Source organism: Spinacia oleracea, chromosome 4 (genome assembly GCF_020520425.1).
Source record: "Spinacia oleracea cultivar Varoflay chromosome 4, BTI_SOV_V1, whole genome shotgun sequence".
Lineage (NCBI taxonomy): Eukaryota > Viridiplantae > Streptophyta > Magnoliopsida > Caryophyllales > Amaranthaceae > Spinacia > Spinacia oleracea.
The window spans coordinates 100,610,121-100,627,008 of NC_079490.1; the positions used below are offsets into that span (position 1 = coordinate 100,610,121).

Below are 16,888 nucleotides of genomic sequence, written 5' to 3' on the forward strand. Positions count from 1 at the left end.
TTCACATAACTACTCAATCAAAGAAATCACCTGAATTCAAATAAAGAACCTAATCCCACAAAATCAAAAGAAAATCCCAAATTCGAGCAAAATCAGTCGAAAATATCAACAAAGTAAGATAAGAAACACGAATAAGAGAAATAAAACATTAATCGAGAACCTAATTGATCACAAATCAAATTCCACGAACAGAAAAATTGAAGAACAACAACAAAGTAATCCGAAAAATCGAAGAACAATTACGGGCTAATTGAATGAAGAGAGAAAAATTAGAAAAATCAAAAAACAAAAACAAAAACAAAAATGTACCTGGAGAATTGGAAGATCCACAAAGAAGCTAAAGGGATATGGAAGGAAGGAAGTTGAAGAAGATGAATACCCATAGCAGAGGATGTACGAGAGGAGAGAGAAAACTTGAGGATGAGAGAGAAAGAATTCAGAAAATTCGATGGGGTGAGGGAGGTCATTCAACACGTCCAAAATTACTAATTTACCCTTAATGGTTTCATTTGGTCGGTAGATCGCGGGCCATTGGATTCGGTTACTTTGGACGGTTATGATCGTTTCTCATCCTTCTCATTTTAATGATCTTCTCATTAGAGGGGGACCCTATATATATATATATATATATATATATATATATATATATATATATATATATATATATATATATATATATATATATATATATATATATGGTCCCCCTCCATTGAGAAGATCCTTATAATGAGAAAAATGAGAAGCAACCTTAACCGTCCAAACAAATTTAATCAACGGCTCACGATCTACCCGACCAATGAAAACATTAAGGGTAAATTTGTAATCCTCTCCGCATAGAATTACCTCCCTCACCACGTCGATTTTTCAGAATTCTTTCTCTCTCTACCTTTAGTATTCTCTCTCCTCTTGTCAATCCTCTGCGGCTCTGCTAATGCGTCTTCATCTTCTTTAACTTCCTTAATTCTCCTTGCATACCTCTTCATCTTCTTTTCGATCTTCTTTCAATTCTCCGGGGTACGTTTTTTATTTTTTGTTTTTCTTCAGTTTTGCTACTTTAATTTTTCTCTCTTCATTCAATTAGTCTGTAGTTGTTCTTCGATTTTTCTGATTATTTTGTTGTTTTTCTTCAATTTTTCAGTTCGTAAATTTGATTTGTGTTTAATTAGGTTCTCGATAAATGGCTTGTTCTCTTATTCGTGTTTCTTATCTTACTCGATTGATATGTTCAACTAATTTTGCTCGAATTTGGGGCTTTCTTTAATTTGATTTTGTGGGATTAGGTTCTTTATTGGAATTTAGGTGACTTCTTTGATTGAGTAGTTATGTGAATTGAGTTAATGTTATTCAAATCATTCGAATTAGGGGTTTGCTTCTGATTTTCTCGAATCAGCTTGGTGTTTTGCTCGAATTGAGTTGATTTGGGGGAATTATTTTTCTCGTTTTGTTTTTGTTTTGCTTGAATTTGATAGTAGTATATTCTTAATTGTTGATTCAGTTTTTATTGTGGAATTTTTGGCTACATATCTCTATTTTACGACGGTTTTGGTCATTTATTTTATTTTGATAGACTGTTTGAACTTCCAATTGATGTATTTGTGAATTTTTTCGGAGAAATTTAATTACGAATTTACGGCTAGTTTAGGGTTTGTATCTTTTGATTCTTCAATGTTAATATCATTTTTTATGTTTTAATTTTATTGTCTGTTAGGTTTTATATGTACTATTAGCACTTGCTCATTTTGATTCAATTGTTCTCAATTCTAGGGTTTTGCGTTTATGGAAAGAGATTGTTATATTCGGTGTTATTTTTATTTTGTTGTTGTTGGTTTACAGCATTGCCAGCATGCTGATCAATCATTCCACGTAAGCAATGCAGCCATACATCAGCACAGCAACAACAGCAACAACCACATCAATGCTCTAAAGTCCAAGCAAGCTTCTAGAAGATTTCCTAACTGATTCCCCTTGAAATCAGGAGGTTGTTAGAGCTGCATATTTATGATTCATGTAATGATATCTTGTATGTAATCTGAGATGTACAAACCAAGCATTCCCATTGGTTTAAACACATCACTAGTTGTAGCTAACAAAGCTGTATATATACTGATTGATCATTGTAATACATTTTCAACATTCAATAATACAAACATTCTCTCTCTCTTAATCTTTTCTAAGACAGAATTCATCCTAGAAGGAGAATTCTGACAGTTGTTCTTTGAGAGTTCGTTGGAGAAGTAGATAAATCTGAACATAAAGGGACTGGACTAATTTGATGAGCTGTAGTTGTTAAAATGTACTAACCTGTAAGAAAATTTGTGCTTTTGAAGGGATTTGGGATTGGTTACTTAGTAGGAATACCATAGTATATGAATTTTGACAGGGGTATCTGAAAACTATTGTATTTCCATTTAATAGACTCTACTAGATAAAAGGCAGCTTTTAAAATGTTGACGAGGGTTTGAACGGTTATGTTACTGGCCTTACTGCTGTATAACCTGCTGGCGAGCTTTGTTATCATCGGCTTTGATCGATGAATGATAGATTAATCCTCTGGTGTGGAGGGAGTATCAGTGTCTTGTTGCTTAATAAAAACACACTTCAAAAAACGGTTTTTCTTTATTTCTTTCTCTTGCTATAGACTGGTGGACAGAGTATCATGTTGCTAGATGCTTTTTACTTGCTGTTGAGAATGTTAGTAGATTTACTGCTAAAAGTATGTCAATTCAATGCCTTTAAGTTTCCAAGGCCCAAGGGTATGCTATCTTTTTTCTTCTTCTTATGAAATCCTCTGCAGTTGATGATATTTAAGTCGGGATTCTAAAACTATTAAGCAATTGTTTGTTGACATTTCCATATATATGCTTGGTTGATTTTCCGGTGTTTTCAATTTTCCATTGGCAATTGGGAAATACTTTCTTTGGAGTTATACATACATTTTATTCCACTTTCTAGTTTCTAGGAGCTTAATTCTCATTCCTGTAACAGATGTCGTACTCAAGACGCGATGTTCACTCACCATCACCTTACAGACGGTATGGTCGCTCTTTCTCGAGATCCTTGTCAAGTTCAAGTTCGTTTTCAAGGAGTCGATCAAGGTGCTCAACTGTCTTGAATAGTTTGGCCTTTTCTTTTTAGCGTGTACTCTGTGTATAACTCGGTATAAAGAGTAACATGCATGATGGTGACAATAATTTTGTTCTTCTTATCTGGCAGGAGCCGTGAGAGTAGTGTAGAGAATCCAGGAAATAACATGTATGTGACTGGATTGTCAACACGCGTCACCAGGAAAGAACTTGAGAAGCACTTCTCGAGTGAGGGAAATGTGATTTTAAACTTCACATTATTTTGTTAGCTGGGTAGAAATGTGGCATTATCTGGTTGAATTTAAACTAAGAAATGTGACCTTTTGCTATGTGTTACTGTTGCTGATTCTAATTTTTGTTGTTTCGAAATGGATGGCCTTTGCAGGTGGAGGACATCCACCTCGTAACTGATCCATGGACCAAAGAATCACTGGGTTTTGGCTTTGTGACCATGTCCTTTCTCGAGGAGGCAGATAGTTGTATCAAGTATCTTAACCGCTCTGTACTTGCAGGGCGTGTCATCATAGTTGAGAAGGTATATATTTGTTTTTCTATATACACTTCCAGTTCCCTCTCCCCTTGGCAGATATTATCATCATATCAGCGCTTTCAGCGGAGCTCAGCAATTCACAAGCATTGGTATTCACAGGTTCGTTGTGATTAACCTTAGATGAAAATACAATGGGTTTGCTGGTATAGTGCCCTTTGTCTCTAAAATTCTTCTGGTCTTGGTAATGCTGATTCTGAGTTGTCTTTATTCGTTTTTTTCAAGTATTAGTAATGCCTATTAGCTCAATTGGTAGAGCTATATGCGATTGCACAATGATGCAGGTACGAATCCTACATAGGCAACTCTTTGGTAATATTTTTTTTTTTGCTAATTTCTGTAAAATTATAAATAATGAGCATTTCTTTTTTGAATATTGAGTAATTTGAGATGTTAAAATATTTTCTCATTTAGACACAATGAGAAAAGTTTTGAATATTAACAAACCTGAACTTTAAAATATAAATAATGAACAAAAATATTTGTTCATTTGTGTAGACTATAAAAAATGAGCAAATTCTTTGAATGTTAAGTAATCTGAGGTTTTAAAATATTTTCTCATTTAGACACAATGAGTAAAATTTTTGAATTTTAACAAATTCGAACTTTAAATTTTGTTCATTTGTTTGTAACTACAAAAGTTTAAATTTTGATATGCACTAATTAACCGATCCTTGATCCTTCCAAGAAAAATAAGAATAGTTAGTTATTCTTATTTCTTGAAACATAAACTCAAATAGAACATGAACTGACAAGAACTTAATAAATATTAACCCAAAACTCCAAAGGTAAATAGAACAATACAAAAAGTAAAGATTAACCTACGTGGGATTCGAACCGACATCTTTAGTGTATTTGCACAATGCTCTACCTATTGAGCTAGTAGGCCAATGTGCTTAATTGAATCAACAAAAGTAAAGCAAAAACCAAAAAAAAAAAAAGTAAAGACAAACACAGAAAGACTTGGTTTCCCATAGAAAGACTAAATGGCATGCAACAATACTGGCTATGAACCTTCGGCGTAAGCTAGGGCTGCAAGCCAACAATAATATAATTCTTCTTTTTGTTGACCTCCTTTGCAAATCCCTTCTGCAAACCGTCCAAGAGAGACTCAAATACAACAACAACAACAACAACTACCTCTTGGCGGTGTTCCTGAGCACGAGGATAAGTGGGTTTTCAACTGGTTCGCAATTGGACTCGTCTTCAGGTATTCCTTCATGTCCTTCACAAGAGACTCTGGTTTATGAGGTGGGGATTTATTCTTAGTACTTCAGTAGTGAGGACCACCATACCAGCTGCCACAACACTAAGTTGCTCTTTCATCCTCATCTTAGCCGCCTCCACAGGCGTGTCAGTTAGCCATTGAACGTCATCCTCATCGATCCCCATCATCATCTGACATGCTCTCGGTAAGGGAACGGTCCTCATCAGACTCGCATGTCTTCTTCTTGATTGACTTAGATGGACCTTCTTTAGAGGACATCTTTTCTTCCCTGCTACTACCGTATCAGCAGCTTCACCATTCCCGAGACGTTCCTTCTCAGCCCTTCTTAGTCCTTGACAACTCCATTTGTTTGTTTATCTGACATGAATTGAGAAGAGGGGGGCAGAAACCCACGTATATATTGATCAACAAACTCCAGCCAATTGTCCACTATACGGATAATTAGACCTACCAACCTTAGAAAGTTAGCTCTCTAAGCTAATGCAATTAGCTGACTCTAAAGTTAGAAGGAATTCTTTGTCAATCGCATGAGCAATCATCCATAAAAGATGTGATTTATTCTTCATGCTCTAATGCTCTATACCCTTTCTAATTGCATTAATTTAGAAGTTTGCTAGCTAGATATCCAACCAAGGCACCAATAATGAGCTAAATGGCATAACAAGACTATTGCATGGCCTCCTGGTTAAGATTAAATCAGTCCCGATCAGCTAAAAAAAGTGACTAGAAAATCTAAAATACATAATGGGTAAGTAATATCAGTTCTAATGAATTCAGGAAAAGTAAGTTTTTATCAACAATAAGCAATTCATTACAGGATTAGTATCAGTTCTAAAATTTTATAAGCTCTTGAAAACAAGAAAACAGAATCATTACATGAGATTTGCCTCAGTACTAAAATTCTAGCGAACAGAAACAATCAAGTTTGAGAACTAATTAGGCAATATAAGAGATTACAAGTTTACAGTTTGCTAGTTCCTCAACTAGTTGCAAATCAGACCCCATATCATAGCCAAGAAGAAAATCAGAATTTTAAAAACAATTGCTCATTTGTGTAAAATATCAAAATGAGCAAAAAAAATAAAAAAATAAAAATTAAGGTAAGCAATTAGAATTTTAAAAATATTTTCTCAATTGTGTAAACTATAAAAAACGAGCATATTTTTTTGGATATTAAGTAATTTGAGTTTTTAAAATATTTGCTCATTTAGACACAATTAATGAGCAAACTTTTTGAATATTAACAAACACGAATTTTAAAATTTTAAAGTTGAGCAAAAATATTTGCTCATTTGGGTAAACTATAAAAATGAGCAAAACTATTTGCTCATTTGTGTAAATTATAAAAAATGAGCAAATGAATGTTTTGAATATTAACAAACCCGAACTTTAAAATTTTAAAAATGAGCAAAAATATTTGCTCATTTGTGTAAACTATAATAAATGAGCAAAAATATTTGCTCTTTGTGTAAATTATAAAAAATGAGCAAATTTTTGAATGTTAAGTCATTGGAGATTCTAAAATATTTGCTCATTTAGACACAATGAGAAAAAGTTTTGAAATATTAACAATCTGCACTTTAAAATTGTATAAATGAGCAAAAATATTTGCTCATTTGTGTAAATTATATAAAATGAGCAAAAATATTTGCTCACAATCAGGAATTCCAACTAGTCCCTAATGCCCTACCCTCTAAGAACAAGATGTAGTAAAGCTCGTACAACAAGGGCATGCTCTCATTGTGAAACAAGCTTCAACTGAAAAAGAATCAGAGCCAAACAACATTGTTTGGATTGTTTGGAATGATAGAGAAAGAACTCTGATGGAAATTTCGTAAAAAAAAATGAACCCCTAATTAGAAAAGGAGGGAGTAGTTATTTTATGCAGTATAATTCAGAACAACTCTTTGCTGTTAGAACAGGTCCTGTCATTCTTATTAAAATAATTCAGAAAAGAAAACCTTTAGCACTAGGAGGCTAATAAACTCCATAAACATTGGCTTAAACGTCAGCTTCAGAATTATAAGATATATATTAACATTAACCTGTCTTGAATAATTCTTGGTTCCAATCAATATGTTAACTTATAGAGACTTAGATAACAAAGACACCCTATCTTCCCTTAGAGATCGTGTCCTTAGAGAGAGAGAGAGAGAGAGAGAGAGAGAGGAGGAGAATCTGTTGTATTCTGCTCATTTCTTCCTAACGAGCTCGTCATGTTAAGCTATGTATGAAAGTATAGTATCCAAACACAGTGTACCGAGTGCAAATCTATCTGATTGTCAGGTTTTAAACAAGTGGCCATTTGACAGAGGTATTTTCGGTCGTTGACGAATACACCTTTATCAAACAAAATTTATAGATTCACCTACCTAACCGACTATATGAGCTATAGTGGTAATTAAGATTGGGATCGTCCCAAGGAAACGGAGTGAAATGAGTTTGCTAGTCAAGCTAGTTTAAGACGGAGTTTGAATTTGATTATCAACTACAAAGCTATGCTATCAAACGAGTTATGCAATAAAGTAAAGCATTAGGGAATTGGGGATAGACATAGGGTAAATTAGGGGAAGGACGAAGTTTAACACACATTCATGATGCAATGTCTTGACACATAGGGGAAAAGCAATAAATGACGCGCTCGCCACCTCTCATATAGAACGCGCTTAGATCTCTAATCGAGGAAGAGCTCTCACATAATCCTAAGACTAAACAACTAGCAATTGAAACCAACTCTTCACATGCAACATAGATATTCACAATCTCTTGCCAAATCAAAATGAAGCACTCCAATCAATCCTAATTTAACTAGCATTTGCAACTACTAATTCATTAGTCATGGAATTCCTAGCATCAAATCAGAATTTAATCACATCAATAATCATGAATCATCCTTCAATTTCACCCAATTCAATCCCTAGTTTCCCCCCTAGCCCTAACTAGAAACTACTCACTACTCATAGTTTTAACTAAGGAAATCAAAGATTGAAGGCAACTAGACATTGAATTGAAAGATTGAATTAAGAGAATCGAAAGCTAAGAATTCAATTGAGAATCAATGGATAATAAGAATCAACCAAAACTATCATCAAAGCAATTGAACAATAAAAAACTCAAGAAGAATAGAAAAGCATTAAAGATTGAATTGAAATTGCAATAAAGAATTCAAGAGTTGAAAGAGAATTACAAGTTGAAGCTTCCTCCAATGTAGTTTCTATATCCTAATCCAAAAAAACTAAGAACTCTCTCTCTAATATTCAGAAAAATCTAATTATGAAATTCTAAAATTGAATGATTATGAATTAAAATCGAAAAAGCTATTTATATGTTTCCCCAAATAGCAACTTAAAATTCAAACAAACCAAGCTCGCGTCGACGTTCGGTCGCACAGACCCTCTATGCGATCGAACGAGTGAAATCGTGTGGGCACACATAATCTTTGTGCGAGCAAACAGAGCGAAGATCAATCTCCTTCGTCATGTTCGAACGCACGAAATTTCTGTGCGATCGAACAGACCTGCCTTACCCAAATTCCTCAAAATCTTCAGTGTGGTCGCACAGTAACTTTGTGTGGGCGCACAAATTCTTGTGCGGGCGAGTGATATCCTGTGCGATCGAATCCAAAATCTGGGGACATTCTGCCTAGAAATTCCATTTTGTGCGGTCGTTGAACAGAGCATGCTCACGACCGCATAGGGGTTCCACTGTGCGGTCGAACGCTTCCTTCAGTCCACCTTTACTTCACTGTTCGGGCGCACAAGACCATGTTCGGTCGCACAACTCTGTTTTTGCTTCAATCTACTTGGTTTTCCACCATTTTCCACAAGATTCACCTATAATTCACAAGATGGAAAGAAAACATAAAAATGCTACGAAAAACTATATAAACTACGAAAATCATAATAAAAGTAATACGAAAACCTAAGCTAGGAGCGACATAAATGCCACTCATCAAACTCCCCCAAGCTAGGCGTTTGCTAGTCTCTAACAAACTAAGCACGAAATAGGGAAGAATGAGCATAATATTCAGATTCTAAAAACTACAAAAACGAGAACTACAAGAATATACAACTTAAATCACTTTCGTTGGAATCACGGTTGCATTTAAGCGCATGCAACAAGCTCTTTAAACCCCACAATCGCTCATGAGGGCGAGTGGGATCTCGCAAGGGTTTCCAAAGAGAACCACCCATAACTCTTCCAAAAACACAATCAAGGCAAGACCTAAAAGGGAAACAAACCAAGAAAAAGGGAAGAATAGAAAAAGAAAAGAAAAGAAAAGAAAAGAAAGGAAAAGAATAGAAAAGAAAGTAAAATAAAACTACAAAATTCAAGAAAAGGGCCTTTATTATTGAACGAGCACAAAAGAATTCTAATATTACTAACCAATAAACGAATGCACGCTAACCAATGTCTTAAGTAGAGTGAAGGATTCAAGTGTGAAGCAAAGAGAACTAAGGATTTTCATTTATCTATCCCCCTTCAACCGATCTTACCGCGTCAACTCTCTAGATCCCATTCACCCTCAAAGATAGCTTCTAGTGACGTCGCGAAGGCGCCGGAAAAGATAAGAATTGCAAGAGAGGAGAGAAGGTTTCTCGACATCTTAGCATGACAATCCCATTCCATAAATTTGACCAATTCCTCCCTCCACCGACAATGACTCAACTCAAAATGGTCAAGAGGGCTTTTATGGTGTAACGTATAGGCTAGGGGTAAGGGCGTGGAATAAATTTGGAAATTGGTGCTCAATCCTAAAGTGAAGCGCAAGAATGAATTTTACTCAAGCTAATCGAACCAAAATAAACTCAAAACACTTATTTGGGGCACCCCCAAGCTTATTCAACAACAAAACTTAACTAAAACTCTTTTTGAACTTTTCTTGATTTGATTTTCTCTTTTTTTTGTGTTTCAATTGAAACTCTTCTCATTGTCTTGTTTTTCTCTATTTTTGGCCTTTTCAAAACTTTCCTTTCTCTTTTTGCCTTTTTATTCACTATACACATCACATTTCCAAAACTTGCCATTCCAACCAACTACAATCATTCCTCATCATTGGCATAATCATTCAAAATCATCAAGCACAATAACACAAAGCTCCACTATCACTTCTAAGGGTGAAAATAAAACAAAGGATAATAGGCTTGTAATGAGCTTATAAGAAATGAAGGGGCAAGGTTCAAATGGCTAGCAAGGGGGCAAGAGAAAACAAAACTATAAGAGAAAAAAATAGAAAATAATGTCCTAAACTAAAAAGAAAAATAGTCACCGAAAGAAATGCCTCTATCGTCCCCTAAAGTAGTTCGGTCGCGGTCTCGGGAAGGAAAAAGTCAAATTCGGGATATAAGAAAGTCAAGCCAAGGATCCATGCAACTCAATATATGTATATTTGTGTTTGGGCTAAAATGAACATGATCCTCACAAATGGGAGAAAATACTACCCTCTCCGGTTTCAAGTCACTAGAGAGATCGACACCGTCTTACCACAAACCAAGGGTTCAAGACTCATGCTACCCAAAGTTCTAACCGACTTTCTTAACACCTAAATCCTAGACTCGAACCAAGACATTGAAAACACATCTACCAATTAGGACTAAAAGCATTCTAACCTACAAGTTCCATTTTTAGTATGCCCAAATCAAGAATAATGCCTAAAATCTAGAAAAACTTGCCTTGGCAAAAGGAAAGGAAAACAAAGAAAAAGGAAAGAAAAAGGAAAAAAAAGGGAAGAAAAGAAAAGAAATGAAAATAAGGGAAACTAAAGAAATCAAAAAGAGAACAAAAAGAAACTAAAATCAAAGAAATCTAAGAAACTAGGCACTAAAGTATATACAAAGCACACAAATGCATGAATTCATTGGTATGAACATCACAAAGGCAACCACACAATAGAATCTCCCCCCAAGCTTGAATTAGGCCATGTCCTCAAGGCCTAAAACAAAACTAGGAGGGGCACAACTACACATCCAACCAATGCCCCACAAGAAATATGCCCGTCCCAAAGAATGCATGTGAGATAGAAAGATATTACCGGAGATGCCGTGGGAGCAAGTCCCGCAAAGAACCGGTAAAAATCGAACAAACTCACCAAAAGATCAACGAGGAAGGCAATGGTGGATGACATGAATCCACACCAATGAAACACACAAAAACTATGCACAAAACCCGTGGGGTGCCTCCCGGAAGCGCTTCTTTAACGTCACTAGCTTGACGGTCCCCCCCAATTCATGGGGGGTCCTTTAGGTCAATGATAGCAAACGAACCAAGAGAGTCACCAATATAATAGTTCTTGAGTCTATGACCATTAAACTTGAAGGGGCCGGAATATTCTCCCCGAATCTCAATTGCACCATGTGAGAACACTCTCACAACATCAAATGGGCCGCTCCACCGAGACTTGAGCTTACCCGGGAATAACTTCAAACGAGAATTATAGAGGAGGACTTTCTCTCCCTCCTTGAACTCTCTTTTCTCAATACGGGCGTCGTGATATTGCTTAGAACGAGATTTGTAGATACTTGCCGAAACATATGCATTCATTCTTACTTCTTCAAGCTCATGTAAGTCAAGTAAACGCCGCTCACCAGCACAAGAAAGTTCGAAATTCAATGTTTTAATGGCCCACATATCCCGATGCTCCAATTCAACCGGCAAATGGCAATTTTTTCCATACACAAGCTTGTACGGGGTCATCCCAATCGGGGTCTTGAAAGCCGTCCTATAAGCCCATAGAGCATCATCGAGCTTGATTGCCCAATCCTTTCGGTTCTTGGCAACCGTCTTCTCAAGGATGGACTTGATTTCTCGGTTAGTCACTTCAACTTGTCAACTTGTTTGAGGGTGGTACCCCAAACCTATTTTGTGATGCAACCCATATTTCTTCAAAAGTGCCTTGAACTTCCCATGAGCAAAGTGGGATCCTCCATCACTTATAACCGCCCTAGGGATACCAAAATGGAAGGAAAATAATCTTCTTGAAAAGGGAAGTCACCACCTTATGATCATTGGTGGGTGAGGCGATTGCTTCCACCCATTTGGACACATAGTCAACGGCCACTAAAATGTACAAATTGCCGTAGGAAGAAGGAAAGGGGCCCATGAAGTCAATGCCCCAAACATCAAACACTTCAAGCTCAAGAATGGAAGATTAGAGCATTTCTTGCCTCTTAGACACATTCCCCGTTCGTTGACAACGATCACAAGATTTAACAAAGGCCCAAGCATCCCGGAAAAGGGTGGGCCACCACAACATACTTTAAAGGACCTTGGAGGCGGTTTTATCACCTCCCATATGCCCACCACAAGGGTAAGAGTGGCACATACGGAGAACATTAGCGAATTCCTCATTCGGAACACATCTCCTCAATAGCCCGTCCAGGCACCTCCTCAACAAGACGGGATCATTCCAAACATACCGCCGAGCATCATACTTCAACTTCCGGCGTTGTTGGGTAGAAAGATCTTCGGGGATCACCCCACAAGCTAAGTAATTCACATTATCAACGAACCAAGGAAGAGGGGATCTCTTTACAATGTACAAGGTATCATCGCGCAAAGCATCCTCAATCGGCACATCATCCTTAGCCCCATCCCCAAGTTCTAGCCTAGAGAGATGATCGACTACCACATTCTCGGCTCCTTTTTTTTATCACGAATCTCAATGTCGAACTCTTAGAGGAGGATCACCCAACAAATGAGTCTAGGCTTGGCCTCCTTCTTTGCCATGAGATATCGGATTGCTGCATGGTCCGTGTGCACAATAGTCTTCGAACCCACCAAGTAGGTCCGAAATTTCTCAAAGGCATGTACAATGGCAAGAAACTCCTTTTCGGTGGTAGTGTAGTTGGATTGGGCTTGGTTGAGAGTTTTGCACATGTAATATATCACATGGAGCTTCTTATCCTTCCTTTGGCCTAGGACACCACCAACCGAATAGTCTCTAGCATCACACATCAATTCAAAAGGGAGGGACCAATCGGAGGTTTGCACAATAGGAGTAGAAACTAGGGCGTGCTTGAGTGTGTTGAAAGCTTTGAGGCAAGCGACATCGAATTGAAAATCACACTCCTTTTGAAGGAGATTAGTAAGGGGCCTAGCAATCAACGAGAAATCCTTAATGAATCTACTATAAAAACCGGCATGCCCAAGAAAGGATCGGATCCCCTTAACATTGACCGGAGGAGGGAGCTTCTCTATAACCTCAATTTTTGCCCTATCCACTTCAATACCAAGGTGTGAGACCTTATGCCCGAGTACAATCCCTTCTTGCACCATAAAGTGACACTTTTCCCAATTAAGCACCAATTGAACCTTTTCACATCTCTCAAGACACTTTTCAAGGTTGACGAGGCACTCATCATAGGTGGCACCACCCACCGAAAAGTCGTCCATGAAAACCTCCATTTCCTCCTCGAGCATGTCACCAAAAATGCTCATCATGCATCTTTGGAATGTCCGGGGGGCATTACAAAGCCCGAATGGCATCCTCCTATAGGAAAATTTCCCATATGGACAAGTAAATGTAGTTTTCTCTTGGTCTTCCGGGTTTATGGGGATTTGAAAGAACCCGGAATAGCCATCAAGAAAGCTAAAATACTTGTGTTTGGTTAGTCGTTCAAGCATTTGATCAATAAATGGCAAGGGGAAGTGATCTTTGTTGGTGGAAAGATTGAGTTGACGATAATCAATGCACATACGCCACCCGGTCACCGTCCGGGTAGAAATAAGCTCGTCTTGTGCATTTTTGACTACCGTCATCCCACCTTTCTTGGGGACAACATGGACCGGGGACACCCATCTACTATTGGAAATAGGATAGATGATTCCGGCCGCCAAGAGCTTTCCAATTTCTTTCTATAACCACCTCACCCATTGGTGGATTAAGCTTGCGTTGTCTTTCCCGATGTGGGATGGCATTGTCCTCAAGTTCAATGTGTTGCATGCAAAGTGCCGGGCTTATGCCTTTCAAATCATATATGGTATACCCCAAAGCACTTTGATGCCTCCTCAAAACTTGAACGAGCTTAAGGACTTGCTCATCATCAAGACGAGCATTAACAATGACGGGGTAGGAGGAGTTGGGACCTAGGAAAACATACCTCAAGATCGAACGTAGAGCCTTGAGCTCAACCTTGGGAGCTTCCTTACCATCACGTTGCTTAAGATCATCAAGGACGTCCTCCCGGTCAAGCAAAACGCAACATTCATCACCAAGTGAGGTGGTGTTCAATTTCTCCTTGTATTGTGCCGCTTCCACACCTACATTTCCTACACCTACCCTATTCAAGAGAGCAAGCTCAAGAGGATCATTAGAAATGAGCAAGTGCTCATGGATATCATGAACGAGGGGGTCTAGGGAGTCAACAAAGAACAAAACCTCACTAGGTGAGCTAGGATAATGCACAGTGTTAGTCAAATCAAATGTAAGACTATCCTTGCTCACCTTAAGGGTGATATCTCCTTGTTTAACATCTATGATAGCCCCCGCCGTGGCCAAAAATGGTCTCCCGAGAATGATTGGGACATGAGCGTCCTCATCAATATCAAGCACCACCAAGTCCACGGGGATGACGAACTTTCCTACTCGCAATGGCACATCTTCAACCTTGCCGATTGGATATTTGACCGATCGGTCGGCAAGTTGAAGTGTTATATTGGTAGGTACCAACTCTCCAATATCAAGTGTGGTGAACACCGAATATGGAATCAAACTCACACTAGCCCCCAAATCACTTAGGGCATTCCCAATTTCAAGGGCTTTAATTTCACATGGGATAGAAAAGCTTGCCGGATCCTTGAGTTTTGGAGGCATTTGATTAAGAATGATGGCGCTACAATTCTTGCTCAAATTCACCGTTTCCTTTACGTCGCAATCTCTCTTCCCACTCAAAATTTCCTTAAGAAATCTTGAGTAGGTTGGCATTTCCTTCAATGCGTCCGTAAAGGGAATGGTAATATGCAACTTCCTAAGAACTTCTAGGAATTTCGAGAATTGAACATCCAACTTATGCCTTATAAACCTTTGGGGGTAGGGAAGTTTAGGAGTGAGGAGAGGTAGAAGAGTAGCCTCTTTTGGCTTTGAAACATCATTCACATCATCTATGTGAGGCTCCTCTTCTACCGCATCATCGTCATTCGACTCAACAATCCAATTTTGATCTTTCCCTTTTGACTCGGAAACCTTACTAGCTCTAGCACCACCATTTAGAATCTTCCCACTCCTTGTCATAATGACATTCATTTGCCTAGGAGCTTGACCTTGGGGTGGGAGATTAGTATGCACTTGTTGTTCCTTGATGGTGCTAGCAAGTTGTGCTAGTTGGGTTTCGATCATTTTCAAATGAGTATTGGATTGCTTGAATCCATCCTCAAACTCAACATTTTTCTTAGCTTGCGCCCCCACGAACAACTCAATAAGAGCCTCAAGGTTAGACTTGAGAGGCGGGAGTGGTGGAGGTGCATTGCCATAACCCATAGGATTTTGTGGGTATTGATTGACATAGGTCCTTGGCCCATTGAATATGGGAGGAGGAAATTGAGAACTACCATATTGACCTCCCGGGTTCGACGGATAGCCCCCACTAGAAGCACCCCTATATTTCCCATAAGGATAGTTGTAACCCCCTCCACCTTGATGGTTAGGGTTATAACTACCTTGATTGCATTGAGTTTGATTGCCAAGACCGTGAGATTGACCATAGGGTGCTTGGCCTTGATAGCCTTGCGCCCTATAGTTACCTCGGCCTTGACTATCATACCCACCTCCTTGGCCGAAGCCTTGGTAGGATCCATGCATTGGGGGGCCTCTAGGTGCTTTCCTATTAAAGTTTTGGTTTGGGGGGCCATCATATCTAGGCCTCTCATTCATAGCATTGGCATATTCCACATCAAAATCTCCTTCATAAGAAGGGCCATAATCCACATATGAAATATTATGCACCAAAGGACACGTGTTAGGGAAATGCCCATACTCATGACAATTTTCACAAAAGGATGTATTTAATGGCATAGTGTTGTATGAACTCACCTTGCTCTTCCCCTTAGTGAGAAGAGTAGCCGACGGTGGAGGAATTTTTGATGGTGATGGGGGTTGACTTGGAGTACTCTCAAGCTTTTCTAACCTTGAGCTAAGCTTCTCGATTATGCGCGCTTTCTCCATTGCATAGATCGACCCTTTACCATCCTCACCTTTACTCTTGTAATCATAGTTCCTTGTTCCAACATGCCATGCTTGGTAGTTTTTCACGACATCCTCTATGATCTCCTCTATTTGGTCCTCCGTCTTATTCATTATAGGACCACCCGCCCCTGCATCAAGAATTATTTTGGAGGTTGGGCTCAATCCCAAGTAGAAAGTTTGGAGGAGAAGCCATTTAGGAATCCTATGGTGAGGGCACTTCCTTTGATATTCCTTTAACCGATCCCATGCCTCAAACAGAGACTCATCCCGCTTTTGCTCAAATGATTGGATCTTATGACGATACTCCGCCGTCTTCCCGTGCGAATAAAACTTGCTCAAGAACTTGTCACTTCATTCCAAGTCCGAAGTGAGTTTGGCTTGACCTCCTTGTCAAGCCAATCACTATCACGCCCCAAGAGGGAGAAACGGAATAGCGTCAACCTTATGTAGTCCGAAGTCACTCCATTGTGCTTGATTGTATCACAATAGTGCTCAAATTGTTTCAAGTGTTTATGCGGTGATTCGCTACTCTTTCCGCAAAATGGCTGACTTTGCACAAAATTAATCAATGCGGGCTTTATTTCAAAATTGTTTGCATTGGTAGTCGGTGCTTGAATGCCACAAGTCGCCTCAAAGGCTCCCGGAATACCTAGGTTCTTGACCGGAAGAGCCATTCTCTCAATGGTTGGACTTGTTGACTCGTGATCCGTAGCTTCACTCAAAGGTTCGAATCTATTGTAGCTCGACGAACGGGTCCAGATACGTCTAAAGCTTCGCAAAGTCCTTTATAACTCTAGGTCGAGAGGGTAGAGAGGCCTATGACGAGTTCGACCCCTATCTTGCATACAAAA

The 16,888-nt window shown here is 38.6% G+C and overlaps 2 protein-coding genes and 1 non-coding gene across 3 annotated transcripts; 2 read left to right on the top strand and 1 right to left on the bottom strand.

The window, feature by feature from the left end:
- Positions 1-860: 860 nt before the first annotated feature.
- On the top strand, positions 861-8,531 carry LOC110790796 (serine/arginine-rich splicing factor SR45a-like). The gene is made up of 4 exons (XM_056826843.1): positions 861-1,014; positions 2,986-3,095; positions 3,214-3,322; positions 3,469-8,531. The coding sequence occupies exons 2-4, from the start codon at positions 2,986-2,988 to the stop codon at positions 3,745-3,747; spliced, it is 498 nt and encodes a 165-aa protein (XP_056682821.1). The 5' UTR covers positions 861-1,014; the 3' UTR covers positions 3,748-8,531.
- LOC110790798 (uncharacterized) lies at positions 4,657-13,615 on the bottom strand. Its single transcript, XM_056842036.1, has 5 exons — positions 12,631-13,615; positions 12,123-12,496; positions 11,122-11,638; positions 4,903-5,189; positions 4,657-4,785 (listed from the first exon to the last, which is right to left on the bottom strand). Exons 1-5 carry the CDS (start codon positions 13,613-13,615, stop codon positions 4,657-4,659), a joined length of 2,292 nt encoding a protein of 763 aa, XP_056698014.1.
- Positions 13,616-16,235: 2,620 nt separating this feature from the next.
- Positions 16,236-16,342, top strand: LOC130460418 (small nucleolar RNA R71). The gene has a single exon (XR_008920290.1). It is a non-coding gene; the product is annotated as a small nucleolar RNA R71 (small nucleolar RNA).
- Positions 16,343-16,888: the final 546 nt, after the last annotated feature.